The sequence below is a fragment of the Clinocottus analis genome, unplaced genomic scaffold (assembly GCF_023055335.1).
Source record: "Clinocottus analis isolate CAN_PGR_092001 unplaced genomic scaffold, fCliAna1.0.p SCAF_2, whole genome shotgun sequence".
Classification (NCBI taxonomy): Eukaryota; Metazoa; Chordata; class Actinopteri; order Perciformes; family Cottidae; genus Clinocottus; species Clinocottus analis.
In genome coordinates, this window is record NW_027175931.1 from 1,965,315 (window position 1) to 1,990,314 (window position 25,000).

At 46.1% G+C, this 25,000-nt stretch overlaps 2 protein-coding genes across 3 annotated transcripts in view; both read right to left on the bottom strand.

Moving 5' to 3' along the window:
• Nucleotides 1–12,549, bottom strand: part of zgc:153039 — a 40,985-nt gene extending 28,436 nt beyond the window's left edge. Inside the window, exons 1-6 of one of the 2 annotated variants that reach the window (XM_068585672.1) lie at nucleotides 12,033–12,549; nucleotides 9,377–9,511; nucleotides 8,156–8,293; nucleotides 7,181–7,492; nucleotides 5,834–5,941; nucleotides 5,636–5,747 (exon numbers count right to left, since the gene is read on the bottom strand). In XM_068585672.1, the coding sequence (XP_068441773.1) occupies nucleotides 5,636–5,747; nucleotides 5,834–5,941; nucleotides 7,181–7,492; nucleotides 8,156–8,293; nucleotides 9,377–9,511; nucleotides 12,033–12,252 (1,025 nt within the window). In that variant the 5' untranslated portion in view covers nucleotides 12,253–12,549. Of the gene's footprint in view, nucleotides 1–5,635; nucleotides 5,748–5,833; nucleotides 5,942–7,180; nucleotides 7,493–8,129; nucleotides 8,294–9,376; nucleotides 9,512–12,032 lie in introns of both variants that reach the window. The other variant, XM_068585673.1, reaches the window with a different exon arrangement.
• Nucleotides 12,550–14,782: 2,233 nt separating this feature from the next.
• thpo (thrombopoietin) lies at nucleotides 14,783–17,076 on the bottom strand. Its single transcript, XM_068585834.1, has 5 exons — nucleotides 17,064–17,076; nucleotides 16,517–16,638; nucleotides 16,327–16,413; nucleotides 15,318–15,482; nucleotides 14,783–15,220 (listed from the first exon to the last, which is right to left on the bottom strand). The coding sequence occupies exons 1-5, from the start codon at nucleotides 17,074–17,076 to the stop codon at nucleotides 14,783–14,785; spliced, it is 825 nt and encodes a 274-aa protein (XP_068441935.1).
• Nucleotides 17,077–25,000: the final 7,924 nt, after the last annotated feature.

Genomic DNA, 25,000 nt, shown 5'->3' on the forward strand with positions numbered 1-25,000 from the left:
CCTCAGAAGATGAAACACGGACGAGTTTATAACCTCCATGGTCCAATCATGACCACGAGAGCTGCACATGTATGTTTAAAAACATGAATACACGGCTAACTGCATGTATGTGGCAAAACTACAGACTTAAAAGGGGCTGTACCTGCCTCACTTGGACGAATGTGATTGGTCAGCAGAGCTTGGGTCAATGGCTGCATGAATATCTCTAGATAAGGATAACTTATGGGTCAGCTGGAACAGACGGATTGCCAAAAAGAGGGAAGAGAAGAGGAAAGGAGAGGTAGGAGGAGAGGAAAGAGGAGAGAGAAGAGGAAAGGGGAGAGGAGAGGTAGGAGGAGAGAGAAGTTGAGGAGAGAGGAGAAGGAAGAGGGAGAAGGAGAGAAAAGAGGAAAGGGAAGAGGAGAGGTAGGAGGAGAGGAAAGAGGAGAAGAGAGGAGAGTAAAGAGGAGAGAGGAGAGGGAAGAGAAGAGGAAAAAGGGAGGAGAGGAAAGGGGAGAGGAAAGAGGAAGAGAGAGGAGAGGAAAGAGGAGAGGAGGAGAAGAAAGAGGAGAGAGGAGAGGGAAGAGGAGATGAAACAGGAGGAGAGAGGAGAGGAAAGAGAAGAGGAAAGAGGTAGGAGGAGAGGAAAGAGGAGAGGGAAGAGGAGAGGAGAGAGGAAAGAGGGGAGAGAGAAGGAATAGGATAGGAAAGAGGAGAGGGAAGAGGATAGGAAAGAGGAGAGGGAAAATAGAGAAGGAGAGAGGAAAGAAGATAGGGGAGAGGCGGAAAGGAAAGAGGAGAGGGAAGAGGAGAGGTAGGAGGAACGATGAGAGAGAAGAGGAGAGGAAAAGGAAGAGTAAAGAGAGAGGAGAGGGAGGCAGAATGGGGTTTGTAAGAGAGGGAGTTAAGTGCTCTCAGGGGAGTAGACTGTGGTTAAGGATTATTAAATGGGATCAATAACTAACAAGGCCTCTGTGCGCGCACGCACACACACACACACACACACACACACACACACACACACACACACACTCCTTCTCTTCCCCCTTCCCTCTCCTCTCCCAACACTTCACATGCTCATCTCTACTTTTCCATCGCCACCGTCGACCCGTTCACGTATAAAAATATTGAACATTGAATATTGCAAGTGCCTTGAAGCTGCATTCTCTCTTCTGACCAGCAGGGGGCGACTCCTCTGGTTGTATAGAAGTCATGTGATACAGCTGCAGAAGACGTGGGTTAGTGAGCGGAGACGTCTGCTTGTGTGGAATCGGATAAAAAAAACAACGAAAAAAAACTTTAGTGCTTCCCATAAAAGACAGCTGAGGTGTTCATCAATTATAATACACTGCCTCATATCTTTCATGGACACCGCTAAGTGCCTGCCAACCCATTTTCAATGAATATCTAAAATATCTAAACCTCACCTGTCACCCAAACCCTCCCTTTCCCTCCCTCCTCTTCATTCACACAGGAACACGCTGCTGAGGACTTGGACTGAACGGCCTCCATTGTTACCTCTGGAAACAAATGGGGACGGCAGAGAGGAAAAAGAAAAGGGAGAGGAGGAGGGAAAGAGACGGGAATCTCTGCAGTGGAGAGATAGAGGAGAGAGGAGGGGGCGGAGGGGGGGTTACACAAGGAGGGAGTGTGGATGGATGGATAGATGATGGACAAGGAAAGAAGGGAGGAAGAGACAAGGAAGGGAAGCCAAGAATGCTGCTGTGGGCCGATAGTGCCAAGAGGAAAGGGGGAGGGGCTGTTGGACTTGTTGCCCGACAATGGAGTGTGTGTGTGCGTGTGTGTGTGTGTGTGTGTGTGTGTGTGTGTGTGTGTGTGTGTGTGTGTGTGTGTGTGTGTGTCTTCAGCGCTGCGTGTCAGAGCAAAGCAGAAAGAAAACCACAAAACTAAAATGTGTATAATTATTAAGTCAGTTATTCATACAAAAGCTACAGCTCGTTGGAGGACACACACGTTACACACACACAAACACACACACACACACACACACACACCTTAACCAGTTAGTTATCACTCAGGCAGTGGTTAGGCAGTCGTGTGTAGATTTGGGTTCTTAATCCACTGAAACGCTGGACCAGAAGAGCTCGATGGAGCTGACAGAGTGATCTGTCACGGCCGGCTGCTCACACGGGGTTAATGGATTCCCCTCAGCCTTCATCACCTTCATCGCCTTCATCACCTTCATCGCCTCCATCGCCTCCATCAGCCTCGTTACCATCGCGGCATATCGTGGGCGATAATCTCAGAGCAGACCCAAATATAAAAGCTTGTTAAAGTGAAGCTCACAGGCGCAAACAACGTCCACAACGTTACACAAACAAGTTGTGTGACTCAGCTGGAACGCTTCTGAGAACGTACTCAATGATGTATGCAAATGAGTTGTTAAAGTTAAGTTATTAAGTAAAAGAAATCACCAAATGTACATGCTCGGCACTGACTGAATAATTACATTCAAATAAATTAAATGCAATTACACAAATACGATTTTTTTTTTAAAATATAAAAAAATGAAAGAAATAATAAAAAAAATTTAATATAAAAAATATATACATTTTAAAAAATAACTAATATTTAATATATATAATTAATAAATAAAATTACAAAGAAAGAACTATACAAATCATAAATATATACATATTTTAAAAAATGTATAATAATAATAAAAATAAATAAAAGCAGTATGAAGCGGACATCACATGAAAGCGAATGTGTAATAAGTTTTTAAAGATAATAAAATAATGATCTAATAAATGTTTTGGGTGTGAACTGTCCCTTTAAGAGAATCCACGAGAAGTAAAAGTAAACGGAGCGACACTAGAGTCACGCGAGTTAAATGACCTCACGTCTCGTTAGAACACACACACACACACACACACACACACACACACACACACACACACACACACGCACACACACACACACACACACACACACACACACACACACAGGTATGAAGAGGTAACGCTCTCCCACCTCCCTGACGTTCACTTCTACATAACATCTTAACTGCTTTGCCTTTTAAAGCTGTGACGCGGAACCTTAGTGAAGGTTAGTGTCTCACTCTAAAGCTTCCCCGTTAAAAAAGGAGCAGCAGGAGCTTGTTCAGAGTGTGACTGCCACCTCGTGGACAGGTCACGCGACTACAACGCGCACAGCAGACAACAGAGTTTTTAGAGATGGAAATATTGTGTATATTAATGTTTGTATTAATGCGCAGAAGGAATGAAACCTGTAACCCCGACAGCGTTAATGCCTTTTAGTGCAACATTCTCCAGTAAGACTTTAATCTAACCAACCAGTTAACAGTTTATAAAACAATTAATTCACACAATACAAACATATATTGTATCTATATTAAGAAACATAAAGTATATTGAATTTTACCGTCAGTATTCATTACTGTGTTAATGACTCTACTTCTCCATTGATTTAATCAAGAGAGAAGTAGAGTCATTTATATAGACTTCTATACAACCAGAGGCATTCTATACAACCTGAGGCGTCGCGCCCTGGTGGTCAGGAGAGAGAAAGCAGCTTTTAACACATGAAGCATAGACTTCTATACAACCAGAGGAGTCGCCTCCTGGTGGTCAGAAGAGAGAATGCTGCTTCAACACATGAAGCATAGACTTCTATACAACCAGAGGAGTCGCCCCCTGGTGGTCAGGAGAGAGAATGCAGCTTTAACACATGAAGCATAGACTTCTATACAACCAGAGGAGTTGGCTTCCACAGAAGGTTTGCTCTATAGAGGGATGCCACGCCCGTAATAGACGACCGGGACCTCCGACCGCTTTGCGCTCGGTAAACGGATGCTTTCTTAAAACGGTAAACATCGCTCTTTCTCTAATTCCCTTACAGAAAAAAAAAAAAAAAAATCAATAACGTTTTACGATGCACTTTAGGTATTGTTGGTCATATTTTTACTCGGAGCGAGCCGACTTAATGGAGCGGGAAACAGAGCTGAATGAAAATGTATTTGGGTTTTTTTTATTTTTTATTATCACATGAAACAAGAGAATTCTGCAGGAAACGTCTGAAACCAGGATGAAAGCAACTCCAGAGGAACACGATGATAAAGAGATTATCATAATGATATTCTCCTCTTGTTTTCTCACAGGAACGCTGACATGCTGGCCTTCATGTGGACACGAACGCAAACACAACAAGGAAACGCCGTCGGGTTTTTTCACTCGCGCTTCCCAGAAATTATTCTACATTCATAGCCGGTAAAGATAACGCTCATATCGGAGCCAATAAACCGAACGACCCCGAAGCGTCCGGAGATAAGAGAGGGAGAGAGCGTGAAACCAATAACACGCCCTCTCTCTCTCTCGCTCTCTCTTTCTCTTACGAACACATGACGCGGTGTCACATGCCGTGATAGCATGTCTATGCTACGCATGAGTGACAGTGCAGGGAGCAGGGGGGCGGGGCTTAGCCACAGGTCTAATGTTTAGTTTGCAGCATTTACACGTATCAAACATTTAATCCCTGACTTTCAGCTCACTGTTTCAACTGTTTCTTGTTTTTAGCGTAACCTTTCCAGGGGTTAAAGGTCGTCCATAGATCCTATGCAGCATCGATACAACAGTAAACAACTGTTGTTTACGTGAAGATATGAACTCCTTCAATCTATAGAATGTAGCAACAACTACAATGTATCCATTTCTTTTACTGCAGCAACGTGACCCGATTACACTGAGTCTGCAAAACACACACACACACACACACACACACTCACTCGCACACACACACACACACACACTCACACTCGTACACACTCACACACGCATACACGCTGGCGCAAATACGCACTTGCTCGCACAAACTCCATCGCACACACACTCGCTCACACACACACACACTCACAGGACCTTGTCATGTGATGTGAGGGTGGGGGGGTCCAGCCTGCTGATTTAGCTCTAACTTCATTATTATATTTAATAACCACAGAAGTTCGTATCCGTCTGCTTTCTGACTTTTCATTCAGCTGAACTGTAAACACACAACACCACAACAACACCACAACACCACAACGTAGCGCTTGTGATTAAGACTCTGGGGACAAAGCGCTGCAGAGGTGTGTGTGTGTGTGTGTGTGTGTGTGTGTGTGTGTGTGTGTGTGTGTGTGTGTGTGTGTGTGTGTGTGTGTGTGTGTGTGTGGTAGGCGGATGCCGCGGCGCGGTAAATGATGGCGCTATTGATCCCCGATGCTCTTTTATAGCGCTGTCATGTCAGTTTAACACCTTGGCAACACTAGCGCTGGAGCTACATCAATACTGAACTCTGGCACTCAGCGGAAGATGGAGAGAACGAGACGGAGAGAGAGAAAGAGAGGGAGGGAGAGCGAGAGAGGGAGGACAAATAAACAGAAAGAAACATCAAGGTAAAGACTTGACCGCTACGACCTCAAGAGAGAAGTGAAGTGAAGACACTAAAGTGTGGCCCTGATGCTAACAAGTGTTAGCTACATGCTAACACTTGATGAGAGGAATACTTTGCTGTATTGTGTGGATTACGCTGCACGAGTCGTGAGTGTGTGTGTGTGTGTGTGCGCGTGTGTGTGTGTGTGTGTGTGTGTGTGTGTGTGTGCGTGTGTGCGTGTGTGTGTGTGTGTGTGTGCGTGGCTGACCGGTCACAGGAGCAGGCCACCATGATGCTCAGCATGTTGTAGATGATGAAGGTGAAGATGACGGCCGTGATGGTTCCACGGGGGATGGAGTAGCTCGGGTTCTTCAGGTCACCTGGTGGGGGTCAGACAGGTTCACTGTGTGTCCACACACACACACACACACACATAATCAAGACACACACACACTCACACACTGACCTGACATGTTGGAGCCGGCCATGATGCCGGTGCAGCCGTTGAACATGACGGCGAAGACGGTGGCGAAGGTCATCATGGTGTTGGTGGTGTAGTCCACGCTGTAGTCGGCTGTGAGGGGGTGGGGGGGGGGGGGGTGGGGGGGCGCATCAGGAGGCTTTTATTTTATCAGGAGGAAACATGCGTGTGTGTGTGTGTGTGTGTGTGTGTGTGTGTGTGTGTGTGTGTGTGTGTGTGTGAGTAAACATAGTATGGAATGATCTTCAGAAAGCCTCCGAGGGTTTGAACCGTAAACACGTCGACTTCCTTTTTTCTTTCTCCTCTGGACTTTTCCCATCTCGGGCTGTAATAGCTCTCACGTGAGCTCGAGTCACACCAATTAGCTCAGCCGTCATGCGCTCGGGGCACAAATCCCTGCGACCGGACCGGAGCGAATGGACAAAGCCCCCGTGGACATGAAAGAACCGGAGAGAGCGAGCGCAGCGTCTATTCAGAGATCAATCAGGAGGCAACACGGAGGCTCGGGTTCAAGCCGGTGAGGGATCGTGTTCTTGTGGTTTGCTCTGCTTGTAATGACGCCGTGTGGATGTGATGCACAGCACACTCCACCAGAGGTCAGCCTCTACTCTTGAGACTTTTCACAGGACGAGTAGAAGAAGAAAACGACCTCTGACACCGTATGGAGGTATTTCTGGGGTTTAGTCTTCTTCCATTTCCAAAAGCGGTTTCTTCGCACCACCAACCTCACACCCTGTGCTGTGATCATCTCGTGAGGGTTCCTCCAATACAACGAAACAATAAGCCTTCACTGTAGATGAACTAGTTAGAAGCTGAACAGCGCTTTGAGTGGTAAAGCGCTCCGAGGTGTCCATTATCAGGAAGTAAGGGACGTCCATTATTTCCTGATAATGGACAGGAAGCGGTGAAACTGTCCAATGCATAGCTTAAAGCCTTCTGCACCTCTTGTTCCCCGTGTTGCAGTACTTGTATGGTATACTTGTGTTATTTTATATGATTGTTTTTAGAAAATGTATATTAAAAAAAAGAAGCTATGAGCCAGATTCGCCAAAAATGCCTCCTCGAGCGGTCCCTGAGTGTTTCAAACTGTATGCTTCAGGGCCTTAACAACAACCAACATACTAATAAGGCACCTTTTTGGAAAGATTAGGACCTAAAGAATCAGAACATGCAACAAAAATCACAATCCAACAAAGCTTTGGCATGTTAGGAAGGATGTTTAGTCAAAAAACTGTGTCGTTCGGTTCAAAAATGGAAAAATGACTCATTTTATGCCAAAACAGTGTCTGATGTGGGCATGCTGGGTATTGACATGTTGGTCAGCTTGCTCACCCCACAGGTTCCCCACCAGCGTGTCCAGCTTGAAGCCGGTGAAGTTGGCGGTGGTGGGGAAGCCCGTCCCGTTGGCCGCGTGGTTGAAGGCGGGCAGCAGGACGGTGCGCGGCGCCACGGCGAAGAAGCTGACGAAGACGGTGCCCAGGACGAACATGACCACCAGGAAGATGACGAAGGTGGCCTTGGCGTAGATGTGCGCGCCCACCAGGCACACCAGCAGGCACAGCAGGGCCACGCCCGTGCCGTACAGCAGAGACCACCAGTAGCCCGACGGCAGCACCTGGTAGGAAGAGACCACCGCAGACCCGTCTGGAGGCGGGGAAGACGTCACGGGGTCAGGAGGGCATGAGGTCATGAGGTTATGATGTCATAAGGGCATGATGTTAAGAGGGCATGAGGTCATGATGTCAGGAGGTCATTATGTTATGATGTCATGAGGTCATTATGTTATGATGTCAGGAGGGCATGAGGTCATGATGTCATTATGTTATGATGTCAAGAGGGCATGATGTCATGAGGGCATAATGTCATGAGTGTGTGTGCGCTCTTGTGTGTGTCTGTATGTGTCTGTGTGCATTCGTGTGCGGGTGTGAATTTGCAGGCCTGTGTGCGTCGTTGTGTGTGTGTGGGGAGGTGTACGTGCGTGCATGCGTGAGTTTGTGTGCAGGCGTGCGTTTGCGTATGTGTGTGTGTGTAGGTCTGTGTGAGTCTGTGTGCGTTCGTGTGCAGGCGTGCGTTGGCAACCGTGTGTGCGCACTATTTTAAAAAGTCTAAAAGGAGTGATTCTCCACAGACATGAAGTGAACAGTGGAGACGTTGTTTCACGTTCTGCATCCAGACCTCCGATTCTCTCCCTGATTCCACGCAGTCAGTCACTGAACAATACAAGACTTTCTTCTGCTGTGAAATTGGACTTTTCCGTGATTTCAACATAACTTACGACTACGTAAATGTTGCCGAAATGAAACTCACCTTCCGGCACTCCAAAGGTGTCCATGATGGCTTCGACCAGACCGAGCACGAAGAGCGCGCTGCCGCACACGTTGGCCAGGAAGAACATGATGCCGATGCTGCCGCCGAACTCGGGACCCAACGCCCTGCTGATCATGTCTGAGGGGGGAGTTCAGGTCGAAGGGGTCAAAGGAGTTCGTCGGTACCTTTTTGTGTTTCTGCCCTGATGGAACTCGAGGAGCGTTTAGGACCTTGACGGCTACGTCATGAGGAGATGCATATCTGTTATAGCGCCTTTCTGGCCCGGCAGACCAACTAGCTAACGGGAGGAATTCGGGGGTCAAATGTCTTCCCATCGACATGGACTGGAGGAGCCGGGATTCGAGCCACCGATCTTATGCAAGTGGAGTTTCTCGTCTTACTCTCCAAAAGACGCCGGCGTGTTGCATTTTGGGGGATCTGTGAGCATCAACTATGTGTTCATTGGCGTACAGTCGCCTGAAACCTGAGATTCGTTGTATTTTCCTACCTACTGATCCTACATACGTACTGTCCCTTTAAGGGTATCTGGGCAGTGGGCATTGGCAGTGTTGGCCGAAAAAAAAGATTAGAGGAGGGAACTCGTGACCAGAAGGTCTTTGGTTCAATCCCCCCCACCTGGACCAGCAGGATAAATGCAGGTGGAGAAAGTGTAAACCAACCAGTGGCCCCTCCCTCATTGCCAACACCGAGGTGCCCTTGAGCAAGGCCCCTTTTACCACTGCAGCGTCCAGGTGTGTCGGCAGAGCTAAAGGTCGGCTTCCTCTCGGCGCTTTAAATAGAGATTTAAAAAGCAGAACCAGAAGGAATTGGAACACGGCGGAAAGAAGTTAATATACAACTCAAAAAGTTAAAACTAAGTTTAATGATTCACTTCTTTTAATAATATAAAAAAAAGGCAAGAAGTTGCTACTGCGAAAGCTGAATGCCGAGAAGACGAAGCTGTTTAATGTAAGGCATGTATTTTAACTGAAGAGGATGAGGATGAGGATGATGATGATGATGATGATGATGATGATGATGGGCTGTCCTGAGTGATAAACAACACTGACTCTATTGAAATAATGAACAGATCAGGCGCACATACACAATGCTCCATCACACATCACACTCCCATAAACAAAGACACACCTTGTCACGTGATGTAGGGTAGCGTGTGTGTGCGTGTGTGTGTCTGTGTGTGTGTGTGCATGTAGAGGATACAATAGGCCCCTCCGGCGTCTAGGGCTCCGTTGGTGGAGATGGCGCAGACCGACAGCACGGTCATGCAGATGATGAAGTAGGCCACCAGCAGCATGGCGATGGCTTGGTACAGTCCGGAATGGCCCACCATGAATCCTGGTCAGACAAAACAAACCAACGAAACCAGCGATCAGCCGGCTGAAAGCAGAACGTCGGCCTGGGAACCCGCCGACTAAGAGGGAAGTCCAATTTCCCACTTTACAGTAACTTTTGAATTCAGGAACTCCAGAGCGCTGCAGGAGTTTCTGTACGACCGAGCAGGAAGTGAGCGCCGCACCGGTTCCCCTCCGCAGAAACCACAGGGGATTTTGGATTATTGCAGAAAATATGACGCAAGGGACCATTCCTGAAAGTAACGGAGTCGTTTCCCGTGAAAACGGAGGCTGATTTTGAAAAGACTGCGCGCTACAGGCCATATTTTTTCAAAATAAACTTCCATTTTCGGGTGGAAATGGACACAATGTTGCTAGACTTTCGAAGGAATATGAATAAAGCTTTTTATCTTTTTTTGTATGTCACATTTTTGGTATCAAAGGTGACTCAAAATGTCAACCAAAAGCCAACAAGCACACGAGTCCTTTCACAGAAGTTTCACATCCCTCAGTGAAACTGCAGCTGGTTCCTGTGTTGCGCGGCATGTTAGCATGTGAGAATAGTAGCTCTAAAGTCCTCCTGTGTGTGTGTGTGTGTGTGTGTGTGTGTGTGTGTGTCAGCTGACGTCTCACAAGACCGTGGGGGGAATAAGGAAGGGAGAGTGAAAAAACTACTTGGAGGAAACAAGGAGAGAAACACACAAACACACAAATATCTTGAAGTCACATCAGATTGAAGAGAAAATGAACTTTTATATCAGATGCTGGAGGGCTTTTTTTGGGTGCTTCCCGGTTGTAAGTGCTTCTATTTTTGTTGGTAATGCTTCGACAGCAGGAATGTGAAAAGTGTGGATTGCGTGGCATAACGATTACACACATTTTTCCCGTGAAAGCAGAAGTTTTTTTGTGATCTCGACATCGAACAAACGGACTTGTCTCTGCAATTCCGACCTTGAAGTTACGCGTCGTTACTCCGTGATGAAAAGCTGGAGGGCCTTCCTCTGAATGAAGTTGTACAAAACCAGCATGTTACGCTTTTTCTACAATTAATAACACTTTGAGGAGAAATGCGACAGCTTCTCTGAGTCTGTGTATCTTCGCCTGGAGCTCGACAAGCGAACTAAGTAGGTAAACTGTGTGTGATGTGGAGGGAATTAATGTAAGGAATACAAGTCTAATAAAGACAGATATATCCTGTGCGTTTAACTGGCGATACAATCAAGCAACGCACAAAAAGGTTGCTCTCAAATTGGTAAGAAAGAATTAATAGGGCATTGGTTTGAGTGCAGGTGCGTATAAAACCTGAGGTCATTGACGTGACCTTTAAAGCTTTTAAAAGCCTCTATAATTAATCTTCTTCGCACAAATCCCGTTCACGAACTGCACTGGATCAATGAGGGGAATTATAAGGGATATTCTTTTTCAATGATTTATTTTTCGTCACCTTTGAACGTCCTCAAGCACAACTTTAGTTCAATAAAATCAAACTTATTGAACTGGCTCAGGTGGTGTCCTCGAGGAGATTCAGAAAGAAAAACACTTTAAAAGTGTTTGTTACTGAAAACAAGCCAAATTTGATCAATGACTTGCATGCCAAATTCCACAATTCCTACTGAAAAACAGTCATAGCTATGTCATGAATCACAAAACGTTCCTGACGAACAAGGTAACATTAAATTGTCATAATTTTAAATGAGGTTTGGCGTATCTCTGTTGAACACTTGCTGTTAGTGAAACAAGCCAAACTTGATGAATGGCTTGCGTGCCAAACTTAACAATTCCAACAACAACAAAAAGTCATAGTTATGTTATAAACCACAAAACTTTACAGTCAAATGTTCATATTAAATTAGGTTTGGAGTAGCTCTTTTCAACCCTTTAAAAGTGTATGTTTCTTAAACAAGCTACAATTAATGAATAGCTTGCATGCCGAATTAAACAATACGTGGTTTAAACAAGTAATAGTTGTGTTAAAAATCGCAAAACTTTCAGGAAAGATAAGTTACTATTAAAATTTGATAGTTTTGAATGGGGTTTGGCGTAGCTCTATTAAACACTTTCAAAGTGTATGCTCCTGAAACAAGCCACACTTAATGAATGACCAGTTAGCCGAATTCAACAATACATACTAAAAAAAGTAATAGTTGAGTTGTAAACCACAAAACTTTCCAAAAAAAACAAGTTACCATTAAAATATCATAATTTTCAATAGGGCTTGGCCTGGCTCTGCTATTAGTGAAACAAGCCAAACATGATTAATGGCTTGCATGTCGAACTCATTGCACACTTCAAAAGTGTAAATTACTGAAACTAGCCACATTTGATTCATTAATTGCATGCCGAAATCAACAATACCTACTTAAAATAAGTAATAATTGTGTTATAAACCACAAAACCTTCCCAAAAAACAAGTTACCATTAAAATGTCATAATTGTGAATGGGGTTTGGCGTAGCGCTGTTGTTCGGAAGCCCACACAAAGATGAGCAGTGATTTAAGCACACATCCGGCGTCACCGGCGCTCACCTATTCGGAGAAACACCACCACGCTGAACATGGACAGCAGGGTCGGGATCACCACGCCGAAGAAGATGGAGAGCTTCTGGGGCTGCCGCTGCTGGGCGGACTTTTGCCGCGGGCTGCCCGGGTGCTGCGCCGGGGCCTGCCCGGGCGCAGGGCACCGCGGCTCGGATTCATTGACGCTGGTGGAGAGCCGGTAGTGGAGAAGAGGGGTCCGCTCCGTCATCGTGAAACCTGACCTCCTCCTCGCGAGCCCCGCGCGCGCTGTCAGGGACTGACAAGTTGAGCGCGTTCATAAACGCTTCCTGTATATGTTTTTTTATTATCTCGGAACTTAGTGACGCGTACTGATACCGTTACCTAGCGACCGTTAAGAAAGTATAACGGATTAAAACATTTTATTTTGTTTTTATTATAAAACCTCGTCTCAAAATGAGCAGCCGTAACATGTAGTAGTTAAAAAAAGAAAATATTATAAAATATGCTAAAAAAAATCAACACAAACTGTCCGAGTGCAGCCTATGTGGCTCTCAAATCTGAAAAGAATATCATGTGACTTACAACCGTCAATCCAAACAATGGCGAATACAACTTCCGGTGTTGACCTTCAGTATAAAAGCTGCTGATTAGCTGGTTCAAAATGTGTAATTATTCTGAATCTATTTCAATGAATTAAGAATGTATTTCAACATAAATATGCAAATATAATCCCAGTACTAGACATACTATTAACACTTACGCATACAAAATACCTCCTTTTTTTTTTTTAAGGCAAATTCAGGTGTTTCCGGTTTTGTTATGGCTTTCGCTAACAAGCTTGACTAATCTTTTTTTCTTTCTTTTCGAGGCCATTTATTTTTCGGCCTGTTGCTCTCGGTCATATGGTCGTGTTGGCTGGACCAATCAGATCACTGCATTCTTTTACTGCATTAAAGTGCAGACAAACGCTTAAAAAATCAAAAAGATGTATTGAATTTAAAAAAAATAAATGTATAAAAAAATTAATGTAGTCATTTTTTAACACTTTTGATGACCGATATATATAGTGAACCGTCCAGTGTAATAAAAACTCAGTATTTATTTATTTTTGGCATGTTGCATGGCTCAATGAAATTATAGGAAATCCACATTCGACCAAAACCAACATGCTCCTAATCTTCTTTCACTTCTGTACTCTCAAAGAATGATGTCATTGCTCTGGTTGCCTTTTAGTTTGGAAAACTGTTGCTGATAAAAAACATTTTTTTAAAAGATCCACATGATGCAGAACAGTGCGATGCCCGCCTCCCAAACAATCCTCCTCGGAAAATAAATAATATATTAACACACGTAACAGAGTCTCACTATCAGAGTCTGACAAGGATTTTGCAGGAATTACATACATATATATATATCATACATGTTTAAAAAATCTAAAAAAAAGAAGTAATACAGACAAATTAACTCTCTGTACGCACACACCGTATATACTGTACATACATTCAGACATCTTTGAAAATTACAACACACAAAACACAGCGACTCTTAAGTTTCAGGTATTATACACTGCTAAAAAAGTTATATTATATATTTCTCCTGATTAATAGCCTAAAATGCTACACACTGGCCCTTTGACAAAATCCACAAATATATGTTTAAATGTTTCTTTACCTTCTCTTTTTTCTCAAAAGATGAGCTATTAAAATCAAATATGAAGGTAACTGAATATAAAATTACCAGTTTGCCACCCAAACATGAAGACGAGGAAGAGATGAGACTCCGCTAATCCAACCACAGGTGGCGCTACAACCACAAACTTTGCTCAGACACTGCAAGTAAAGCCAACAAAGTGCACCACCCACACTAAGCTCACTTAAACTCTGGTGTACGTTACAAAAATAGATTCACATGGAAACAAATGAGTGTAGGGAGGTCTGACTTAAAGCCAAGGCATGACAACATCATTCCAGATGGATTAGTTTCGCTTGAAGGACCCTGAAGTCATGTTTGTGAAATGTTCTGGTGCTAAGCCCTCCAGTGCACTTTCCCCGGTTAGCAGTACAGTAAACACAAAGTCTGCTGCAGCTCTTTGGCAAGCCACGTCTATCACCATCACGAAGGAAATCTGCTCCACGTGACCAAAAAAAAACAAAGAGATATTAAAAACAGAAGCAAAACACGAGCAAAACCCTCGTTGTGTCTTTTCCACCAATGGAGAAAAGCTCTGCTACTAGCTAACGTTAGCTAACCTTATCTGTTGCATAAGTGCTGCACCGAAAAACATTCAAAATGGCGTCGGTGTATTTAGCGTATGTCCAGTTTCCCTGCTAAAACTGAGCCGAGCAAGTTATAGCGTAAATGTTTTAACTTTACTTTGACCGTCTCTCAGTTTCAACACTTTTAAAAAGGGTCCCGAAAAGGAAAAAACATGGCATGAATCCGCCAAAAAAACATGCTAGGTATCAAATTAAACATAAAAATCAGGGCTACAATACTGTATAATCCCTATATACAACCTCTAAACACAACTCAAACAATAAATAGGATTAGGGGTGAGAGTTAGGGCTTAAAGGGCGACAACATATAAAAGAAACCATCACTCCTAATGGCATTTTTTTGTGAGACATTCAACTCAAAACGACTGTTCGCTCCGTTGGCTTTCAAAACCACTGACTGGTTTTGAGTCAGTTGTTTCCAGTATAAGTGTTGGAAAACAAGTAATAATTCCCTCCTCCGTATCCAGGTCCTTTCTTATCGGGTGGATAAGCTTGGTTAGCTTAGCTGCAGCGCTCCTCGGTCGCGGTCGTCCCTTGTTCCACGTTGGAGACGTGGTCTCCCTGGTCCACGGCGTGGTCTCCCTGGTCCACGGCGTGGTCTCGAAGGTCCACGGCGTGGTCTCCTTGGTCCACTGCGTGGTCTCCCTGGTCCACGGCGTGGTCCCTGAGGTCCACGGCGTGGTCTCCCTGGTCCACGGCGTGGTCTCCTTGGTCCACGGCGTGGTCTCCTTGGTCCACTGCGTGGTCTCCCTGGTCCACGGCGTGGTCCCTGAGGTCCACGGCGTGGTCTCCTTGGTCCATGGCGTGGTCCCTGAGGTCCACGGCGAGGCGGTCCAGCTTTCCCTTCAGCAGGTTCCCGTAATTCTTCAGCAATTTACTGGTGGAGCTCATGCTGGAACAGGTCTGCCCTGCAGGGGGAGATGGTGTCGTTGAGCCGTCCTACAAGGGGCCCAAAGGCAGAATTTATTGAATATGCACTGGACAAACATGCGTCCATGTTCAAGTTCAAGTTCATGTTCCTGTTGGTGCGTCTCACCCGGATGTGAAGCCCTGCGACGATAGCCAGGTAGTTAGCGATGTGCCGCTCCAGTCTCTCCAGCACCGAGGTCTGACACTCGGACGTGGACTGGCTCTTCGCCGCCCGCACGCCTTCTCGAAACACCCGCAGGGCCTCGAGCACCTCGGCACGCTTCTGCTGCAGCTGAGGAGCACACGCCCACAAGCGTCAAGGTGTTTCTGAGAAACCAGATCGGTTTAGTACCTGCACCTTCTGCTTGTGAGTCAGGGGTTTTCATGCCAAGATTGCAAACTGTTGTTTTTGTCAAGAGTACCTTCGAGCAAATATCACGCGACAAAAAAGTCACGTTATTTCCATTTAACGATTTTTCTGAGCTGTCGGCGCTTTAACTCCTAACCCTGTTTAGTGTTTGAGTTGTGTTTAGAGGTTGTACATCAGGATTATATATTATTGTAGCCCTGATTTTTATCTTTAATTTGATACCTAACATGTTTTTGTTTCTCTAGTGGGGATTTTTCTCCTATTTTTTTTCTTGATTTGTAATATTTGACCTGATATAACAGAACTTAAAATAAAATGTATAATCAAAATCAGTTGGCACAAATAAAGCCATCGACCAATCACGGCTGTCAATGTAGTTTGACCCAAGACAGCAGAGTCTCTTTTGGTTTTTACCTTTCACAATAAAAGCCCTCAAAGTATAATGTTCGTAGAGGAACGGTCTCTTCTGAATTTAACCCAAGAAATCTGTTGCATTGTTGTGTTTTCATGTCGATATTTTACACGTGGGGAAAGTGTACTTTCCTCTTGAATAGAGCGTTGCTTGATGTTCGGCACCATGTTGATAATTTGCAGATGAAAAGTGAAATGTTTTGCTTGTGAATCACATATTTACATGTGAAATACCAACCAAAGTACCACATTTTACTGCACTTTAAACAGAGTTTCGTAGTTTTCCACCCAAAACTGAAAAAATCCATACAAGCCATTGGTTTTGGCAACTGATTGGGATGTCAGGTATACTCACGGTCTTATTTGCCCATTCTGTTGCGTGCACCAAAACACATGGCAGCTGGACCGGAGAGGGCAGAGTGTCTGCACCCACGCAGGTGGCCTGAGTGCAACAACAAAGTTTTGTCACACACAAACAAACACAATTCGACGTACTTTTGATAGACTGCTTTTGCACAGAAGTGTACTTTTCCTTAAATCCTCACCACGTCTGCGCTCAGCCCCTCAATCACGTTCTCCATGTTTTTCCTGGCTTGGCGGTTGCACCAGAAGTCGGCGGGTCGGGCCCGAACCGAGAGAATCGCTCCAATCAGCAGCAGCAGGAGTCCTTGGGGAGCGCAAGGAGGAGACGGCTGAGCGGCTGCCATCTTGAATCAACTCTTTTTGTTTCACCTGACCTGCATTTTGCTCTCCATACCCGCCCACCCTTTTTGTTTACTTTGTCCTCGGTCCAACTCCTGCTCGATGGTTGGAATCACATGTTCCCGATGTGACCTGATGAATGCTTCCACATCGCGCACCACCCACACGATTAGCTGGTGCTCCAAAACCACACAATCGGACACGACGTTGTCCTTATATGGAGCGGTGAGGCCTCAAATCACAGCCATATTGATCTCTACGGCATGTTATTTGACATCCGAGCGACACATTTACACCACTGGAAGCATTGAAAAAACCGACATTGACACCTGACCCCCCCTCTTTGTGAATAAGAGCTGTGATAACGAAGGAAAGGAGTCCATAACTTACTGCTATAAGCCATAACCCGATCCGGGGTGCATGGTGTGCCTCAGCTGTGGTCCGTCGACGTGCATCTTCCTTCCATTCAGCTTCCCGGAAAATGAGCTCAGGACACGGACGCTGCAAAATAAATCATTGCGTCGCCATTTGAAACTCCATTCACTGGGTTTGAAACTCAAGCAGAAGTCCAGAATCTCAGGTCCGGTTAGAACCCCATCCGGCTGCTTTCTTTCTCTTTAAAGCGGCTGTGTGGCGATGGTTTTATGAACGTGTGTCATGAGTCAAACCGTGACTCATTGGAGGCTCTTTTCATATTTGATTTAGCACAAAGTTAATGTTTGACTCCGGATGCTCAACGCAAATAAGACACGAGAGGCACCATGTGGACCCGCACAGGGCCAACAGTTACAACATGTCATGCCGGACTAAACATGGACTGTATAATACTACTAGTACTACGACGACTACTACTATTACTGCTACTACTACTTGGTTGCCTTAGGTAGATAACAATGAATGAAGAAATTGAAAACATGAATGATTCATTCATGAGCAAGAATGAATCATTCAGAGGTCAAGCTCTGGGTCTGAAAAGTGAAACAAAAGCCTTGAAGCTGCATTCTCTCTCCTGACCACCAGGGGGCGACTCCTCTGGTTGTATAGAAGTCTATGCTTCATGTGTTAAAGCTGCATTCTCTCTCCTGTCCACCAGGGGGCGACTCCTCTGGTTGTATAGAAGTCTATGCTTCATGTGTTAAAGCTGCATTCTCTCTCCTGACCACCAGGGGGCGACTCCTCTGGTTGTATAGAAGTCTATGCTTCATGTGTTAAAGCTGCATTCTCTCTCCTGACCACCAGGGGGCGACTCCTCTGGTTGTATAGAAGTCTATGCTTCATGTGTTAAAGCTGCATTCTCTCTCCTGACCACCAGGGGGCGACTCCTCTGGTTGTATAGAAGTCTATGCTTCATGTGTTAAAGCTGCATTCTCTCTCCTGACCACCAGGGGGCGACTCCTCTGGTTGTATAGAAGTCTATGCTTCATGTTCCACTGACCACTAGAGGTAAACAATGGAGGGCTTTGTTTTTAGGTTTTCTTTGCTCGGCCCTCCTCACGCTGACCTCAGATCCGGCTACAACGAGCCGCCTCCTTCTCACCAGACGGTGCTCGTGCTCACGGCAGTAATGAGTTCTTTGTTAAAACATATGTGTGTGTGTGTGTGTGTGTGTGTGTGTGTGTGTGTGTGTGTGTGTGTGTGTGTGTGTGTGTGTGTGTGTGTGTGTGCACGTTGCCTCTTGTCATTGTGCGTGTCTATGGGAAGAGCCACTACCATGGCAACACCAAGCAATGAGTACCTAAAAGAGGCTGGGCTCCTGTCTCTCTCTGTCTCTCTCTCTCTCTCTCTCTCTCTCTCTCTCTCTCTCTCTCTCTATCTCTCTCTCTCTCTCTCTCTTTTATCTGCTCTCGGTCCATTTCAACGTATTTCACCCGCAGTCGTCAGCCAGGAGACGGAGCGTAACAACACAACAGCAGGATTTCCTCATTTCTGTTCAACAGCGTTCTGCAGTCTGTGAGAGAAAAGGTACGAGTGGGACATCTGTCCTCACTAGAACATCTTTGAATGTTGGCTATCTGCACCATACGACGTGGCCCTCGTGTTTCTGTTTCTTTGTGAATGGATGCTGCTTCTATGCGGACCGAGGCCTGAAATGATAGTTTGACAGAAACAGCCGTGTATCGTCTGCATATTGGGAATAAACAGAAATGTGGTTTTATTTTTTTGGCGGGGGGTCTTTGTCTGAACTGGACGTCTGAGGCAACATGTGGACAAAGAGCTTTACTTTGCTGACTTTTTTCACGAGACAAGATGTGAGAAAGTAAAGGAGCGGTATTTAACCTTTTTGGAAATTTTAAGTCCCAGCATGCCCCATTCAGACAATATTTTGGGATAAAATAGGTATTTTTTAACCAAACGACACAGTTTTTGGACTGAAACTCCTTCCTAACAGGCCAAGGCTTCGTTTGTTGTTGCAGATTCTGATTCTTTAGGTCCTAATCTTTCCAAAAAGGTGTCTTATTGACGCTCCAGGAGGCATTTTTGGGGAATCTGGCTCACATCACGCTGGATGTTCATAGTTACGATCAAAATATCTTTTAAAAGTGATTTTTTTGCAGATGTACATTTTTTTCCCAAGACTTTCGCTGAACAAATACATTCAATAAACACAAGTATTGGAATTAATTTGGGGTTTCTACGACGATTCAAACGCAAGGAAAAGGAGGTCTGGGGACAAAACTGCTTCCACAGTTCAAGGCGTTAAAGAATGCATTTAGCCGTCAGTAAATGTCGGTGAGGCCGCCGTGTGCCTGGAGAAGACCCGGGCAGCTTCTGGGTGTGGACGCGGTGAAGTCTGACGAGGAAGAGGATTGTTTGCAGCCGCTCTCTCTCTGCCCGGCCTGCAGCCGGGCGTGCGACGTCGTCCTGGTCCTGCCGTGCTCCCACGCCATGTGCGCCGGCTGTATAGCCGCCGCAGAGGGGCGGAGGTCATGTCCGCCTCGCCGCCGCCGCCGCGGCCCGGCGGTCTGCTCGGTGCCGTGCCCGTGCTGCCGACACCCCGTGGAGCTGCCCTGCTGGACCTGGTCCTCTGCCACTTCCTGCCTCCCAACGCATCCGGTGGGTGTCGGCGGGGAGGCCGGCAGGGGGGGAGGAGCCTCTGGAGGTGAGCTTCAGCATCTGCAGGTAAAGAGACCCAACCAGCAGTCTGGATGTGAGGCGATGGAAACGTTTTAGCCGTCATAACTAGATTAAATGTCAAGAATATGTAATAAATATGAGAATGTAAGGATATCAAATACATGTCTAGCACCCCAACACTCTGTAGTACCCTTTAGTACTCTTTAGATGATGTACTTTCAAAATAATATTTAAAAGAAACATATTTTTATAGTCACAATTATCAAGCTGGCAGCTTAGCTGCTGTTTTAACAGATACAATTTACAATTTAATAAGATGGAGTTGTAATAATAAGAAATATGCCTACGAAGTAGATTCTGTATTATTATTTTACACTTTTAAATCTCCTTAATTTGACTAACAACTGTACTATAGTGTGTTGTAAGCAATGTTTTTATTTACTCTTTCAGATTCTGTTTATTGACTTTTATAAATATTTAACTTGTTTATTTCTTATTTACTTTTGTGGAGCTAAAAACTGTCAAATTGTTATGTTTAAAATTCTAAAACTTTGACTGCAAATCATTAATTTGCATGTAAGTTTTTACTGTAAAACAAAATTTCAACATTTTTTTTTAAAATGCTTCAGCGGATTAATCCATAATTAAAATAATAGCTGTTCCCCCTTGCTTCAAGTTAGTTTTTATGCTAAGCTAAGCTAAACGCCTCTCACAGACACATGAGAGTGGCAAGAAATTAACATTTTCAGCATCGCAACTGCGACTGAACCTAATTTCTCTTTAAACAAAAGCACATTTTCCCCACAAACTCCCGTGAGTGTTGAGTGTGTGTTACGTAAACCAAACAGCTCGTGTTACTGTACTCGTTTCATGAAACACGTTGTCATTCGAGGCAACATGTGTCTCTGGTTCTTCTCTTGTGTCTTTCTGTACTTAGCACGGTGAGTGCAGCAACGTCTTCTTCGGCCTCTCGGCTTCTCACAACGAACCTTTTGTGATCCGTGAACATGAACGCCTTCACCCAGGCTGCAGCTGCCCGGCAGCACCAGAAGAGGGCGCCGTCGACCTGCGAGAGGAGGAGATGGAGCGCTCCGTCTTCGGTCAGGATAAAATAAATACACCAAACGTGCTTTCACCTCTACGACATGACGATTGTGTAGATCGCTAAAAGAAATACTCGTCCTTCGCCCCTCTTATTCTAGGACTATGTTTTGCTCTGGACCCTTCGTCTCTGCCTCCATCCCTCCATCTTTCCAACTCCTCCCTCACCGTCACCTATCGAGGGGAGACGACCTTTGACCCCGGGCTCGCGCCGCCGGCCCTCCCCCAGGTGCGCGGCGACGTGGCCGTGGCGCGGGGGCAGTACTACTGGGAGGTGGACGTCTGCAACAGCTCCGTCTACAGGATCGGTGAGCGCTGCTTGTTTGGGTTGGTCGGCCGCCAGCGAGCTTATTGCTTCCAGAAAGCCTCGCTGTTGGTTAGTCAGCAAGACAAACACACACACACACACACACACACACACACATACGCACGCACACGTCAACTTCATAGCTCATGGAAGCCACCAAATGATTCCACCGTTGATCATTGGTTGAGCAATGTTGGAAAAGTGAGCTTTTGTTGAACTTTTGTTTAACTTTTCGCAACGACTTGTTTTTTTTGTAATTTATTTGTTTAAATTACAAAGTATTGCCACATTACATCAAAAAAGAACATTTTGACCAAAGACAGGATCACATTTCAAATCATTTTTCTAAAGCATGGACTATATATGAGAATAGCTGAGGAATGGCAAAGAGACCTGTCAATCAATCACCCTGTAGCCCCGCCCCTAAAGCGTCCCCTGCTTTCTGGTCTGTTTGACTCTAACAGACCATAATGTACTAAATGAACATCAGGCTGTATAGAAGAAGACTAGAAACTAGAGATTGAGACATAAACTCATGTTTACAATGTTTACTGAGGGAACACATCAAGAGAGAAGTAGAGTCACTTATATAGACTTCTATACAACCAGAGGAGTCGCCCCCTGGTGGTCAGGAGAGAGAATGCAGCTTTAACACATGAAGCATAGACTTCTATACAACCAGAGGAGTCGCCCCCTGGTGGTCAGGAGAGAGAATGCAGCTTTTAACACATGAAGCATAGACTTCTATACAACCAGAGGAGTCGCCCCCTGGTGGTCAGGAGAGAGAATGCAGCTTTAACACATGAAGCATAGACTTCTACACAACCAGAGTGGGTGTGAGTCTTCTTGGTCCTGTCTCTCAGGTGTCAGCTCCCTGGACGGTTCTGGCGGCTGGTGGCTGGAAAGACTCGGCCCGTCTTTCTCGGCGGTGTACGACGGGAGCCGCGAGCCGCTGCGCTCCGTGCCGCCTCAGCTCAAGAGCCTCGGGGTCTTCCTGAACCTCGGCGGCGGCGGCCTGAGCTTCCACAACCCTCTGACCCGGGAGCACCTCGCCACCTTGCCCACGCGCTTCCACCCGGCCGGCGTGCTGCCGGCTCTGGGTCTGGGCCACGGCCGGCTGCGGCTGCGCTGCGGCCTCCCGCCTCCCGCCCACGTCTTCCTCAGCCGGCACTCAGCCTTCAGAGGACCCGGTGACGGGCGCCGGCTGCGGCACCTGGGGGAGTTCCCCTTCCAGTCGGTGAGGAAAACCGTACGGCAGTTCGAGGAGCTGGCCGGTTTCCGCTGCTCCTCTTCGGCGTCCCGTCCAGATCGGGGTTCGCCTCCCTCCGGGGGGCCGGAGGCGGGACAGGAAACTCACGGCTGAAGAAGAAGAAGAAGAAGAAGAAGAAGAAGAAGAAGAAGAAGAAGAAAAAGAAGCTCTTCAAATGGGAGCGCCAGGAACACAACGGAGGGGGTGTTTTTTTGATCTTCGGGCCCGTGATTTGAAAGGCTAATTCCTCATCTTGAAGGACTTTTGGCCGCTCTCTGCGTGACCCTCCTTCCCTCCCGGGACACTGCAATTGACTCTCTCCCCAGGACGCGAGCCCAAACGACCCCCACCGCCACGGGATCGAGTCCCAGAGAGAGCCCTCTGTCATGGGAACGTGTGAGGAGAAAGAGGGTGGGCTTTTTTCTTTCTCCTTTTTTCTTTTTTAGCAGCGGGACTTCTTGATTTGTCTCTCTGTGTGACGGTTGTCGGACAGCAGGGGGGTCCTATACAGTATAGTGGTGCGCACGTTCCTGTGTGTGTGTGTGTGTGTGTGTGTGTGTGTGTGTGTGTGTGTGTGTGTGTGTGAAACGTGGGGGGGGATGTGAGGTGGCGAGGTGTGAGAGCGGTGACACCATAGCGGCGTCGACGGAGCGGCGAGGACAGGTGGTGACGTCGGCCTCGGAGCGGCGATGACCTTCTCCGACCCCTGTGGACTCAACAGGACTTCAAACGGGAGAGAGAGAGAGAGAGAGAGAGAGAGAGAGAGGAGAGAGAGAGAGAGAGAGAGAGAGAGAGAGAGAGAGAGAGAGAGAGAGAGGCTGTGAATGGATCAGCCGCTCAGACATCTTTCATGATGTGTTGGTCAGGTGTTGAATAAAATGAATATTTTAAGACAGCAACAAGGGTTATTGATCTTTAAGCATCTTTTGTTGCTGTTTTGTGTCTTTTTGTAGTCGTTTAGCATCTCTCTGAGGCTTTGCGCCTCTTTTCTGCTCATTTTGAATCTCCCTGTAGTCATTTTGTGTCTCTTTGTGGTTGTTTTGTGTCTCTTTGTGGTCATTCTGAATGTCTTTGTGGTTGTTTTGTGTACCTTTCCGGTCACTCTGTGCCACAGTTTTTTTGTCAGTTGTTAGTCGTAGTAATTTTACGTCTCTTTGTTGTCATTTTAAGTCTCTTCATGGTGGTTGTGTGTCTTCTTTTTAGTCTCTTTGTGATTCTTTTGTGTCTCTTTGTGATTGTTTTAAATCTCTTTGTAGTCATTTTGTGTCTCTTTGATGTCATTTTCTGTCTCTTTGCCGCTGTTTTGTATCTCTTTTTGTTTGTTTGTAGACATTTCATCTTTCTTTGTGGTTGTTTTGTGTCTCTTTGTGGTTGTTTTGTGTCTCTTTGAGGTTGTTTTGTGTCTCTTTGAGGTGGAGGTGCTGCACATTCGGTTTGGCAGACAGTCCGTGATCATATGGTCCATGAGCACTTGAAGCCGGCTCCCACTCGACGCAGGAAAACACACCGTACGTCACCTCGAGGCCTTCATGGGAGCAGAGCAGCAGTTTTCCATCCAGCATCATTCGTTTCATGAACCCAGTCGGCGGGTCGGTGAGTCAGGAGAGAAGCTCGTCAGACCGGCAGCGTGCTGATGCTTCACGGTCGAGGTATTTACCGGGGAAGTGACAAACTAATAAACAATAAATAAGTGCTGTGAGCGCAATCTGCACATCTACAAACTAGCAGGGTGAAGTGTGTGGAAGCAATTTAACTCTAGTAAAGAGAAATGAGACCTGATGCAGATATAAAGAGAAGGAGGGAGAGAGACGGGGGGGGGGGGGGGGGGGGGGGGGGGGGGGGGGGGGGACAATAAGTTGAGAGACAATAAGTTCAAGTGTTACTACACAGAAAAGGGGAAATTTATATGTATACTGCAAAATATAGTATAATTAAAAGTTGTTTTTTCCTATCATAACTATATTTGCTATGTCTTAATTTAAGATATAACATCGCTGTATATGTTGAGAGTATCTGTGTGAAGTTTGGCTTTGATTGAGTGAAGTGAAGTATTATTAATAAAGCACGAAGCCTCACATCCTGTGGCTTCTCTCATCCGGGTCCTCACATCTCCTGCGCACCTTTTCCTCCCGCATGAGGCGCTTTATTGTCGGCTGCAGCCTGTAATCAGCGCTCTCTCTCTCTCTCTCTCTCTCTCTCTCTCTCTCTCTCTCTCTCTCTCTCTCTCTCCCCCACCTCATCCCACCCCGAGGTGTCAAAACAAACCAAACACCCCCAAACACCCCGCAGCCACCAGAGCCGGTGCATTGTGGGGGAAATAGCTTCTGGCCGCTAATTGCCTGCTGCAGTAATTATTGCCACACATCAGAAAACAAATCAGAGATGGCGCGAGGAGACGCAGAGCAGGGCCGCGCGTGTGTGTGCGTGTGCGTGTGTGTGTGCAATGTGCGCTCTGCAAGACGCCAACATTTGCATCTATGGGATGCAGGAGAGAGAGAGAGAGAGGCCCGTTACTCCCCTTCTCTCCCCCCTGTTGCAGCAGCATTAGCTTCACAACTGCGCCTCTTATTAGCATCAGCATCAGCAGCATCAGCA

What these genes read in the sequence shown, in the direction of transcription:
- thpo (XM_068585834.1), bottom strand. An exon ending in CAGAATGGGCAAATAAGACC is followed by an intron (nt 15,483 to 16,326) that starts GTGAGTATACCT and finishes TGTGCTCCTCAG; the next exon opens with CTGCAGCAGAAGCGTGCCGA. An exon ending in TCGCAGGGCTTCACATCCGG is followed by an intron (nt 15,221 to 15,317) that starts GTGAGACGCACC and finishes GGCCCCTTGTAG; the next exon opens with GACGGCTCAACGACACCATC.